Source organism: Corapipo altera, unplaced genomic scaffold, assembly GCF_003945725.1.
Source record: "Corapipo altera isolate COAL_440 unplaced genomic scaffold, ASM394572v1 22b, whole genome shotgun sequence".
NCBI classification, from domain to species: domain Eukaryota; kingdom Metazoa; phylum Chordata; class Aves; order Passeriformes; family Pipridae; genus Corapipo; species Corapipo altera.
Genome location: NW_020884876.1, coordinates 27,933,413 through 27,947,087, shown reverse-complemented (window position 1 = coordinate 27,947,087; position 13,675 = coordinate 27,933,413). Strand labels below are relative to the sequence as shown.

The 13,675-nt window shown below is 39.1% G+C and overlaps 1 protein-coding gene across 1 annotated transcript in view; it reads left to right on the top strand.

Annotated features, from left to right (window-relative positions):
- Window positions 1-13,675, top strand: part of SMARCAD1 (SWI/SNF-related, matrix-associated actin-dependent regulator of chromatin, subfamily a, containing DEAD/H box 1) — a 42,270-nt gene that overhangs the window by 14,245 nt on the left and 14,350 nt on the right. Inside the window, exons 6-9 of the mRNA XM_027635873.1 lie at window positions 4,456-4,544; window positions 6,486-6,575; window positions 7,203-7,284; window positions 8,723-9,111. Coding sequence (XP_027491674.1) covers window positions 4,456-4,544; window positions 6,486-6,575; window positions 7,203-7,284; window positions 8,723-9,111 — 650 coding nt within the window. The remainder of the gene's footprint in view (window positions 1-4,455; window positions 4,545-6,485; window positions 6,576-7,202; window positions 7,285-8,722; window positions 9,112-13,675) is intronic.

The following is a 13,675-nucleotide window of genomic DNA, read 5'->3' as shown; positions in this document are numbered from 1 at the left end:
TTTAAGAAAAAAACAAAAAAAAAACCCCCAAATTAAAACCTAAACTTTAGAAGCTGCAGCTAATTCTGTGAAATTGATTGGGAAGTATTTGGGTGGTGAATTATGTGCTAGAAGTTACACTATTGTTTGTTTATTGTGATAAGAGGAAACTGAAGTTACAGGGTTTGCAGGGGGAAAGATGAAAAGAGGATGTGGACCCGAGTCCATAAATTAGGCCAAAAAGGCAAATCTGTTGTGTGAAGCTCAGGATTGCTTTACATATGGGTCCTTAAGTGTTTTCTGTTCTTGCTGGTTCCTTCTTTGCCCAGAACTTGAGGCAAATACTGATGGGTTAGCAGTAGTAATTCTGAATGTTGTAGGTGAGCAATCTGGTAGTATGGAAAAAATATACTAGAGTATATAGCCATTCATAACTAGATATTTTTTGTATCAAGGCCCATCACAGTTTTCTGTTCAGGTTAACTTCAAGACTTGCTTGTAATTCTGAATAAGAACTGTTATTTATAAACATTAGACAGGTTCTCTAGCAAAATGTCACCCAAACCATGCTTCTGAGCCCCTAGAGCTTATTTAGGGGTGTTTGTTCTGAATTTATGCAGTCTCATACTGGTATCAAAACAAAACACCCAACACATGATGTGGAAGTGTTGAAAGTATTAGACGTGGTAAAGGGTTATAATTCTTCACATGTTTCTTGACATCACCCAAGTCCAGGATTAAATCTTATATCTTATACTAATCTTTTAGACTGATTTATTGAAATTGGTGGGGGAGAGGGAAGGTTGATATGAATTTTGACATCATTTTAAAAAGCAGGCCACCATCTGTTTACAGTTCAGTTGTCCATGGTTTTCCTGAGAGATCTTCATGGATACAACAGAAAAAAGCTATTTTTGATCACTCTTGATTATTTTAGTTTTTCTGAGCAGTTCATGTGTCTTCATGCAGTGTCCTATGGATTTGGAAGCAACATATCTAGGAAGCTGAGGAAGAACAGTTTTACTCCCTTTTTAAAGTACAAAATTTTTTGCTTATTCTATTCCCCCTGTTGTACTTGCTGTATTTTTATCTTCTGATTTTTATGTACAACTTCAAAGATTTTTAACCATTATCAGAAAGTTTTAAGAACATTCAGGATAATTTTAGTGAAAGATTGCTTTTGTGTGTGTGTTGTTTGATGGGTTTTTTTTAACCCAACCAGACCAACATTTTGGGGTTATCAATATGTGCGTGGCCAGATTCTATAGATGAGATTTCTTGTATGCTGGCATATTTTTGAGAAGCATACTGCTTCTGAGTACTTCTGTTCCTGGAAAATCCCTTCCTGGAGGACTATGGTTACTTCTCAAGAGTTTTGATTAATATTAAACCAATTTAGGCTAATACATATCCTTAAACTTTGTCACAGTTCAGTGTTTGAACTAAACCACTTTGATTTCTGGTATGTAGGCCTTGCCTTTTGGCCATTTTTTTCTTGATCTAAGAATGTTGTTTCACATCTTTTCGATATTAACCCACAGAAAAATCTTGGCAGCAAAATTCTCACTAATCACAGCTGTTGTATAAAATATTTAGTTAGGACTAAGCATGCCTGAAAGTGATAGTATAAATCACCTCATTTTGGACACGTTTTTAAAAAATGGAGACATTACTGAACATCTGCTTATCTGTGTCAATTTATGATATGCTTTGCTTGTTGTGAAATGTTGACTGTGTGAGAGGTCAGGGTGTGAGATACAGTCTTGTGAAGCACAGCTTTGCTAAAAAAAGTGTGTCCAAGACATCCGTGAATTTTTCTGTCCCTTCAAAAAGACAAAAACTTGTATTTATAGCTTGAATTCAATATTTATAGCTAAAACAAGAAGCATTGCAGACTTTTTACAGGTACGAAGATTAGATGTGACACACTGAAAATGTATATGAAGAAAGATATTAGGCTGTAGTATTACCTGCTGCTTGTGATCTGTGTCTCGTGCTGTCTTCTGTATACCTTGAAAACCATGAAATCACTGAGGGTGCTTCTGAGCTGAAGCCTCATATAAATCTGTCTGATGTTCACTGCTTCTTGAGCAGTCAGAAATGTAATTTTAGAGGAAGTCACAGGAATAAAGTTTTTTTTTTTTTTTGGTAGAGTTAGCAGCAAATACTAGTGGAAATAATTAGAAATGCTTCTCTAAAATTTGCTCTTCTCATTGGTTATTAGAGAATTGATGGAGAGAACAAGGATTCCTCTGGAAGGCCTGGTGTGCCCTGCCTCCACTCCAAGGATGGTTCCCATCTGACAGTAGTAGAATTTCCTCTTCCCCTCAGCTGTATGCTTCCTTAGCACGAGAAGGAATAGTTAAGTCTACTTTGCAAAGTGAATGTCTAGAGAGAGTTGGCATTTTTATTGTCATTTGCAAACGAGTTTCAAAAGACCACAGGTTATTTTAAAATAATTCTGTGTTGATAGGTTTCTGAGACCATGGTTATCCAGATCCTTCCTTATAGTTTAATTGCCTCTAAAATTGCTCACGACAAATACTGTTGAGTGCTCAGCCCATGACGTAAAAGCAGGAAAGTCTTTGAGATACTCTTATGTGGAGACCTTGTATTTTTTTAAGGGCAAAGAGGTTTGCAGGCTCACTGTTAGTATTCAGAATTGTTCATCCCGAATGCAGTTTTAATTAAGCATAAGCAGTAATAGCATGAGGCCTCCAATGGCTTCTAGTGCTTGACCCAACAGCAGCCTGACAGCTCTTAACTTTGCTGCCAAGAACATCCCACATTTCCCAGACTTAAGCTAGAAGCATGTCTTTTCCTGGTGATATTGTTTAAATTAGGTCTTGGGCAGAAAGATCCACCTGGCATGTTCTCTGGATGCTTTGTTTGAATTGCCTCTTGTATATGTTGCGTCCTTCCAGTACCTGAAGGGAATGTACAGGAAAGATGGAGGGGGACTTTTTACAAGAGCACGTAGTGATGGGACAAGGAAGAGTGGCTTTAAACTGAGAGTAAGTTTAGCTTAGATGTTAGGAAGAAATGCCTTACTGTCAGGGTGGTGAGGCACTGGAACAGATAGCCTAGGGAAGCTGTGGATGCCATATCCCTGGAAGTGTTTAAGGCCAGACTGGATGGAGCTCTGAGCAATCTGGTCTAGTGGAAGGTGTCCCTGCTTGCAACAGGAGGGTTGGAACTGGATGATCTTTAAACTCCCTTCCAACCCAAGCCATTCTATGATTCCATGATATTTTTACCTACATATATAAATACAGAGACTTTGAAAAAAAATCGTAGTGTTTTCTGCTATCTCTTGCTAGATCCTTCATTTAAGGAAGAATTGCTTATACTTTTCTGCCTCTGGAATGTTTTAATGATTTATGTTTTAAATATTTATATGTCACATCTCCGATACTGGAGTGAATGAGTTGGACAGAGAATTTCTTTGAAAGTATTTCCACACAGAATATCTTCTTGTGTAAAGATGTGGCTACTTAGTTTTCCAAACTAAAACTGTTTTGATCATCCAGACAGTTTTTTGGATTGGAGAACAAGTGTGCTTTTTGTGTGTGTGTGTGTGCTTGTTCACTGGTCTCTTGTGGCAGACTGGGAGGGGAGCTTGGCCAGAGATGCTGATATCAAGACATGAAAGCTCTGCAGGCAGCTACTCTTCCAAAAAAAGATTTAACTCACAGTACAATTTCAGATCATGGACTAGGAATTTTTACTGATTTGTTCTGATAATGCTGCTTCAAGCAAAGGTGATGTGCAGCAACGGTGGTAACGTGTTCTTGCCTTTGTGAGCTGTGCACAGTCTGAAAATGCACCTGGCTGGGCAGGTCTCAATGCTGAGATGATAATCTCTTGATAATCACCAGACCCCAAAGATAGTCAGAAAGTTATGGCTCATATGGACTATTCATAAGTAATAACCTTATCACAGACTTAATATGCATAGTTTTCTTCCAGACATCTGGATTTAATGTTAACAAGTGTTTGGTAACCTCTTTGGTGTGCATCTGAGCCAGAAATCAGTCATCAGCACTTCAGAATTCTCAGTGATGTACAAATTCCAACACACAGATGGGATTCAGCCTGGATTAAATATGAGCTTGAATAAAAACAGACAGATATACCTTTATGCAACTTATGTGCAAAAACATGTGGCAGTTATTAAAAAATGTATAATAAAATGCTATTTCAGTTGTTATATATGAGAGGCAACTGCTTGATTAATTGCCAAACTACTAAAGAAAACGTAGAGGTAAATAAACATGTACTTTTAAGCAGTTACTTTGCTTCAAGTTTCAATGTATCTGTGGACTATAGTAGGAAACTATTATGGAGATTGATAAACACATTGAGCAGGTAATTAATAGCTACTACAGTGTTTGTACTTGGTAATTATCCTACTGTTTTGGGGTGAACATAGTGAGAGTAACTGATCCTTCTCTTCTGTCTCAATTCTTTTTGAAGCTGCCTCTGGTAAAAGGAAAGTAAGAGATTCTCCCATAGATGGCAAAACCAGAAAGGAGCAAGTTGCAAAGAAGTCAAAAGCTAGTTATGTAAGTACTGTGGTTTTTTCCTCTCTGTTCATTGTATAATAAATGGAACTACCTGACTTGGTCTGTCTTTTACCAGAAAATCCAGTCAAATTCAGATCTTACCGTCTGAATGAGGTTTTTCTACTTTCTTAGTCTTGCCATTCTACATGGATTTACCTGCTTTGTTCCTCAGTGCTAGTGGACTTGTATCACAGTACCCACTTCCCTGCTTTGGTGGAAGTGTTTGATGGCAGATAGCAGAATGTGAGGTGCTGTGTACCATTCAGTTTTTGTGAGCATCAGCGGGAATTACCGGGAATCACTTTGATCAGGTCATTCCTTGTGTTTCCTCAAACAGATGAAGTTAATATCTGTTGCTACTGTTACTCTCTGTTATAGAGGAAATGTTGCTTATGTATCTATTTGAAACTATGACTTAGGGAAATCTTTAAAAATAGTGAATTGGTTACGTTTAAAGGAATGATTACTTTGACCTCTGCTAGTAAATAGGAACTATGTCATGATCCTGGTGCATTCAGGTTGGTATTTGGCAGATATGCACAGTCCTATAGTGCTGTCTTGAGGCCATCTGCCAGGCATCCCAGTAGACATCCTTGAAAAACACTATGGTAGATAAAGGGAATTCCAAAGTTAATAGTGGAGACTGGTTGGTGGAGAGTGACTGGTTTGGTGTTGGAATTTAGGCTAACATTGCCCTCAGTCAGAACCAAATAAAGAAAATGCAGTTTTCCATTAAAGCAAAAATAATATTATGTATAAAGTCCCCTTCTTCCGAAAAGAGAAATATGCATTGGGTTTTTTTCCTCCTCACCAAACCCCTGGGTTATAAAAGGAGAATTTACTGAATTATTTCCCAACCAGCCTAGCAAACAATGTTTCACTGAACCTGGTTTCATGCAGCAGTTTGATTTCTGTTCTTAGTCGTTTTATTACAATTAAAAGAGGAAGGATTGGAAAAAACAAATCTGGAACATGGGTTTTTAGAACTCATTATAGACAACTATAGTGAGACAACTTGCAGGATGTTTTTCCTTACTCCTGCTTTTGCCTCTAGTTCCTAAGACTAGAGCATACTTTGCCAGCTTTGTATGGGCTGTAGCTGCACTCTTAATGGCGTTGTAGGCTTGCTGAGGAAAGGAATAATGTCCTCTCTTACTCGGAGTGCTTCTGGGTGATCTGGTCTGTGCTCTTTCAGCAAATAGCATCATTCAGCAGAGTAAATATTGATCAAACCTGTTGGTATGTCTGCTGTAGATAAGTAGATCTGTAACCACTTTGTATTCAAAGCTCTATGAAGAAACTTGTGTAGTTCTTTGTAGTGAATACAAAACAGACCAGCTTAGGGCATGTGGAAGTTTTGGCACTTGCTTATAAGACAACTTCCATTGTGCAGGCTGGTAGTAGCTGTTAGTGAAGCTACTGCTGATGAAAACTTTTGCCAGTTTTTGATGTGACTTCATGACTCTGGGACATAGTATTTGTGGATTTTTTTACCTATTAATCTCACTATAAACACACCATTTGACATGTTTGTAGGCTTTAGTGGGTTAAATACTGCATGCTTGATAGTCTAATCTGACCGTCAACCTTGGCATCTTCTGCCTTAAATATCATCCAGAATTACTAATAACTTTTGATTTTAAAGAAATACAAACTAGATAGTTCTAAATTATTTACATTTTTGTATATAACCTGCACTGTGTGTGCTTATCAAGTAGAATGCCAGTTTTTCATGACTGAAGGCAGTTTGTATGCATATGGAAGTTTTGGTCTAATTTTGATCATTGACCAGGTATGAGGAATCACTTCAACTTAAATTCGTCTTAGCTGGTTTTGTCGTTTAGAGCACCTCTTTAAGGATTAACAGTATTGATTAGGTTTTCTTCTGTTTCTATGCTTGTAATTTATATTCAACCTAATAGATTTCTTTTTTTAACATAGCTTGATGACTCAGAACCCAAAAGACAATGGGAGAGGCAAGAGATGCTTGTGAAGAGGCTGCAAAAGATATTTCCTGGATTGGATAAGGAGGTGAGCTCCTGTTTCCTCATGACATGTCAAGGTTTGACTTTTTAAGAAAATTGCAGCTGTTGATAGGCCGAATGAAACAATTCTTACACCAGCAGCACTCTTGCAAAGAGCCCAGGGTAGGAAGGCCTTTGCTACTTTTGGAATGTAACTTGTCCTGAACTGAGAGCAGTTGGATTTGGTTGGGACTATATGTAACTTCTTATCCTTCTTTTCTGTCCCTGTGACAACCTGGCGTAGTCAAATTTGATGATCTTTTATAAATATACATGGAGAAATTATCCCTCCCTCTGACACACATTCTTCTCCCCTGGACCACTAGATACATGGTGCACTTTGTATTACTTTTAATACCTGATGATCATCAGCAACTGGTCGGGGCCCTACAATACTGTGCTTTAAATTGTTGGAAGCAAAGCTTGTTTGTGTATTCTTACACTTTTCAAAAGTAGACTGCAGCTCTGCCTACACTGAGTGTGTAAGGAGAAACTGAGGGGTTTTCTGTTTTGCATTTCCTTTATTTTGAATCATCTGACTTAGAGGGGTTTTTCTTTGCCTAATGTTGTTAGGCACAGAAATTTAGCTTATGCTTATCTTACCACAATACAAAATGTCTTATTTTTTTACCAGGAACTGAGAGAAGTACTTCAGGAACATGACTGGGTGTATGATGAAGCACTGGAGGCCCTGACAATATTTGCAGATGATGAGGGTAAAGACAGATTTATAATCCATTTTATTCCAAGACAAAACAAACAGACTTGTGATGCAAATATTTTCTAATGTTCAGCACTGACAGTTCTGAGAGCACCGTGCCTGGAAACTTGCACTTATACTTGAAATTAGTATTATGGGCAGGATAAGAGATGGAAGCTCTATTTTTCTGTATTTCGATCTTTTGCTCTGTAAGTTGAGATAAATGTCTTTGCCCTGCTAATACAGATATTAATAAAAAGTTGTAGTTACCTATGGGTATGTCTTAAAATGTATTTTGAAATGTGTCAAAACTGACACCTGCCCCCTTCCTGCTTGTTTAAAAATAAGTTTGTTTTTTAACTGGAGTAATTTGTAAATTACTGATTTCTGGATCAGTAACTGCAAATAACTGCATAGGTGACAAGTGACATATGCCATTTTGTCCTTTTAAAATATATTCTAGGAGAGAAAAATACTAGAAATAGGCCTTAAATTATACAACTCATATGTAAATACCAATACTTTAGATGTGGCAGGGAGCAAAAACAGTCATTCCAAGTAAATCTGCACGTTATAACTTAAATACTATTTAATGAGTACTTTTCAGTGTGTAAAACAGCTGTCAGATATGCATATGTTTTGCTGTATCAGCTCTTTAAGTGTAGTTGGGGTAGGGCAGTGTTCTTAATTGGAAGTGGAGAGAGCTGTCAGTATGCATGAAGTTGTCTCCTTACTGCTGCTTCTGAAAAGGTGGACATCAGGGTTGGAATCAATCAGCAGCAAGCTGGGATTGGGCAGACGAGAAACCTCAACTGCTCTATTCCCATGAGGGAAGAAAAACACACACAAATCACTTCTGAAAATTACTTACTCATGTTCAGTTAAATAACTTCTGTCTTATTTTAAGACAGTAGGGTTATTTTGGTCAGAAATACATCATTCTTTGAGTTTCCTTAACATGTGTATGTTTTCATTTTCCCACCTCTAATACTGTACTACAATGCATTAAAATTGAAAAAATATATCATTTTCATCATGAAAGAAGGCTTGTTTTGTCCAATCAACAGAATTAATAGCTCTGCAGTTGGGTTGCAGTGTGACCAGTATCTCATCCTTGTGATACATCAGAGTTCTGAACTGTTTGCTCTTACTTCTGAAGCTCACAAATATTACATAGCATTGATCATCTGTATTTTAAGATAGTTACTTAAAACCTTCTGCTATTTGAGCATTATACAAATGAGTACTGCTTATCTTATACTCACAGTTGGATCTATTGACATGTTTTATACAGACTTGCTTTTCTTTTCTCTCAGTAACACCTGCTATTGAGTTCTTGTGTATGAAATACTAGAATTGTGTCTTATAGGTTTTATATTGGAAGAACAGTGTGGGTTTTCATTCTCCCTTAACCAGTATGCATTGACTTGTTGCCTTCCATATTGCGTGTGCAGAAATGGGACTTCCTTGCAGAAGAAAAACTTCTGACTTGACCAAAGCCTCCACCAAGAGCACAAGTGGCGAGAGTAAAGAGAAGACAAAGCAGAAACCTGAGAAAGAGCAGAATGGCTTTCAGAAAAAGGACAAAAGCAAAAGGAGCATGTGGAATACTAAAAGAGAAACACAAGACTTGGAGGACGAGTCGGCTTCCGAAGACGGCGGTAGCTCCCTCGATGAGGACTACGGCGATGGCGACGAAGTGATGGAGGATGGCTACAAAGTGAAAATCCTCAGCTTCCTGCAGGATGCTTCCCCGGGTGAACTGACTCTGATCCCCCAGTGTTCTCAGAAAAAGGCTCAGAAGATAATTGCGCTCCGGCCCTTTAACAGCTGGGAGGCTCTGGTAGGTCTGCATTCTTCTTTCCCTATCCCCAGCCTGCCTAGAATCAAGGTGGCTTCAGCCTAGGGAGGCTTAGATGGGTGGCCTTATCCTGATTAGGCTAAAATGCTATGTTCCTCCTAAGCCAATAGCATTTCAAATAGTGTCATATGACCTGATTTTGAATGAATTAAGGGGTGATTTTTCTGGAAAACTCAAGCTGATTGGCTGACATTACTGTCACTCACTCTGTAGCATAGAAAGTTGGTTGATTTCACTGCAGAAGAAGAAATTAGAGCTTTCACTTGGGAAGGAGGTGTTTGCTAGCCTGTTCTGAGCTCTTGTAGCTGAAAACCGATGCAGGAGGGAAGAACGTGGCAGGACCTTTACTGCAGACACTTGTATAGCAGCAGCAGCAGCTTCCAGGGTAGCTCCATGATTGAAGGAGCCAGCATGGATATTTTCAGTTTCATGCAAGGACGGTCGGTCTCTTTTTCTTTTTTTATTCCTTTTTTTTTTTTTTTACCTACTGCAGCTTAGTCTCTAGCATGGTTTTGCTGGCTAAGCAGTGCAGCCATTTTTAGTGGAGCAAGCTGCTCTGTTTTTATTAATAAAAAGATAAAGCATCAGAAGGCTAAAGCACAATCCACCACAGAAGGGAAAGCAATACCAGTTGGTAAGTACCTTATCTACTGTCACTGGGATGTTACTTTCAAATATTTCCCATAGTTTGTTTGTTTGTTGCCTTCACATTTCATACAGTTCCAGTGAACTGCAAAACATCAAATGTGATAAGAGCAATATTCTGGTAAGAAACTTGAAGTCCGTTAAGGCAGATTGTCTTTATTTAATTTATTAGTGGTTTGGATTTTAAAGCAGTAACTGTGCACAGGCCCTCTTACAGAGTAATTGGTGTGTTTTTTTCATCAGTATTTGTTCTAAAACCTCCCCCACTGATGTATGTGTGAAGTTCTTCCATATGTGTAAAACAATAACATTTATTATTCAGTGCGTGAAATATTTTACCACAAAATAGCAAGAGATACTAAACAGATTTTTAAGGAAAACAAAATGATCTTTGTATGTTGTGTTGCAAGGGGAAGGGGGAGACAAGAGGAGGATACTTGAGAAAAAAAACCAGGCTACAGGTATGCTGCAAAAGAAATCCGTTTTGCCCCAAGCCTTTGGCTTCTCACAGAACATCTGTCATACAGCTATTCCTTTCTAAACTTGTTGGATTTTGCCTGAACTTAATTCTTTGCAGAAATATTTGCTACAGGGCTGTTCTCCTTTTCTCTTTGTAAAATATTTAACAGTAAAAAAAGCTGCATGGGCCTGTTTGCGTTCAAAATTTGTCTTTTATAAAGATTGCTGCTGTCAGCAACCACATGTTTATGTAGTGTTGTGAATACTTGCCAAAAAAAAAAAGTAGAAGTGGTTTGCAGCAGATTTTAGCAGATGTTTCGTATTAGTGAGGATTTAATTGTTTATAAAGATCCAGTAGCTCAGTAACCCAACATTTCTCCTAGCAATTAATGAGTGGTTAGAGTAATGGAGAGAGCTGGTTCAGTTATAGCATTAAGAAATTGGCTGTACTGTTATGGTCTGCTTTACTCTAATGGTATCTTGTGTAACACAGTGTAAAGCACTAGAAGTTATTACCACTTGTTCATTGTTAGAATTAAGGAAGATATTAAGGCTCTCAGCCTGAGATTAAAACTAAAGCCTACTTATTTATAAATTAAATGTTTTATTCCAGGAAAGCATAAGTTAGAATGTCTTTTTTATTCTAGACAACCTTTTTAAGTTGGTCTAATTTTTTTTTAATGGATTTAAATTACTTTCAAGCCTGTGAAACTAATAAGAGAGCTTAAAATACTTCTTCTTTGGAGCTGATATTTTAGACAGATGTTTCACTTGATCTAGTAACTCTTAAAATACAGAGAAAAAAAATTTGTGTGCTGAGATTGCCTTTCTCAGTACTCATCATATTCACAGCCTAAAATTGCACATTGCTTTCTGAGACAGAAGGTTTGGAAGGGTGGCTCCAGGTGCTTCTGCAAAGCCCAGGCATGGAGCTGGCAGAAAAGGAAAGAAATGTGATGGTCAAATGGGAGCTCCTGAGAAACAGCTCTGCTGTGGGAATAGGGGATTAGAACACAAGGAGAGCAGATGGGGATGCAGGGGTAGACAAACTAAAGGGTGGGCAGCAGAAAGCGTGGCTGTGAGAACCAGGAGGAAGAGGGGGGATGAGCACTGAGAATGTCGATGACTGTGGAGGGCAAGGTGAAGCAAAGGTTCAGAACAGGCTAAGGACAGAGTGGATAGGAAAGTTCACCTCCCTGTGTCTCGGTGTGATGTCATATGTTACATAGCTTTTATGCAAGGGGCCAGTGTTCAGCGATGTTTTTCTCTCTCAGTGCAGGCCTGCTCTGTGCTGGCTTCATAGTCTATATACAGCTCTACAGTTCTGTAACAACTATGCAGGATGGACATGAGGGAGTAAACCCACCTGTTAAGAAATACCTCCCTTCCTGGTGGGTCTTTTCATAGAGTTGTAGAATACCCTGAGTTGGAAGGGACCTACAAGGATCATCAAATTCCAGCTCTTGGCCCTGTATAGGACAACCCCAAGTATCACACCATGTACCTGAGAGCGTCGTCCAGACACTTTCTGAACTCTGTCAGGCTTGGTGCTGTGACCGCTTCCCTGGGGAGCCTGTTCCAGCACCCAGCCACCTTCTGGCTGAAAAACCTTTTTCTAATATCCATCCTAAACCTCTCTTGGCACAACTTCAGGCCATTCCCTTGTGTCCTGTCACTGATCACCAGGGAGAAGAGATCAGTGCCTGCCACTCGGCTTCCCCTTGTGAGGAAGTTGTAGACAGTTGTGAGGTTCCCTCCTCAGTCTCCTCTGTTGGCTTCACACCTTTCTCTCCCATTTGCTTTGAGGTCCAGGTGATACCCCACTGGCACACATTGTGGGCCAGCAGACAGCATGATTTCTTTGCTTGGTGGAAGCACTTCTGAACACCTATCGCCCTTCCTCCCCATCCTCACTCCTCTAAAAAACTTATATTTATCAGTGCTCTCTTTTCCAGGCTGTGGAATGCACCAGTGTTGGAAAACACAGCACTCAGCACTGTTTCCTCAGCAGAGAGGCTGTAAACATAGCCGTGTAAGGGCAATACCTGCCTGTGTTCAGTGTGTGCCAAGAAACAAAGGCAGAGCCAAGACTGGCTCACAAAGGAGCTCAGCTGAGCTTTTGGTGTCTGGGGTGGTGGTCTGTTCCTTGGCCTGCTGAGGGTGCCCAATGCAGTTTCATGCTGCCTCTGGTAAATGCAGGGAATGAACTGGAGAGGGTTCAGTGCTGTTTAGTTTCTTATTTTTAAGGCGTATAACTGTTAACTGCTTTAATTTCCTTTTAGTTTAAAAACATATGCATCTGTGTGAGATTTGCTATATCTTCATTTCCCTCATTCACAGTATTATTCCATCACAAAATAAGCTGTTTAGGTTTTAAAGATTTTGTGATTTAAACAATGTCCGTAGTACACACAAGTTAAACTGTATGTACTGATGCAATGTATTACATGGAAATTCTGACATAGCATATCACTATTAGGGGAATGGGAGAACTGAGCAGACAAAAATGGACATACTTGTCCATCACATTCCACACACAGCAGCAATGTATGAGCAGTGAGGAGATACAGGGGAGGGTAGATTCAGGGTTTTTTATTGTCTCATTTTGTTTGGCTGCACATGTACAAACTGCTACAAAACCCAAATTGGCCGAAAATCCAGAAGCACCTTGCACCAAAGCAAACTGAAAGGGGGAGCAGCAAATGCATCAGGTTAGAAACGGGAAACTACTTAAAGTGGAACTGGAGTTAGTTGCTTGAGGCTGAGGCTGACTTTCATCCTTAAGCAGTAAAGTGAAATCCTGCATCACCTGCAAGTGGTGTAAAGGCCCAAGCAGTGTGTGCTGGTGTGGCAGTTCAAATTGTGCTGTAAGAGCTCAGGGGTTCACTTGTCTGTGATGGTCTCACATTTTTGGGCCTCATTTGAAAAAAAATGAACTTGGGAAGCTGTCATAACCTCTAGTAAACCAAAGGCCACCCATGGATCTGCTTTGTGTTCTGTACAACAGGGTAACACCCTGTGTTTCACATGCAAACCAGTGGCTAAAGTTTTTCTTGTTGCAACTTGGAGCTGAATGTTAATGTGCTGACATGAAACAATACAATTTCTGTTAGTAGCAGATGGCTTAATTTTCCACACCTTTATTTATGGATTATAGGATTTCTATTCATGCCAACCAGAGCTTTAGGCATCAAAACAAATTTGAAATTTTGTAGTCACCTATTAAAACCCATGCTCTTTTTTTTGTTGCTAAATAGAGGTGTCTGTTCAGAAAACGTCTTTGCAGGTGTTTGACATGTGCTCTCCTTATCCTATGAGTGTAGCTAAACTTTCTGGGATTTGTTTAAAATGGAAAAAACCACAAAACACCCCTCACCCCACCCCCAAACTGTAATTGCCTCACTCCATTTCTCCTTTTTTTTTTCTTTTTGTTCTTTTAATG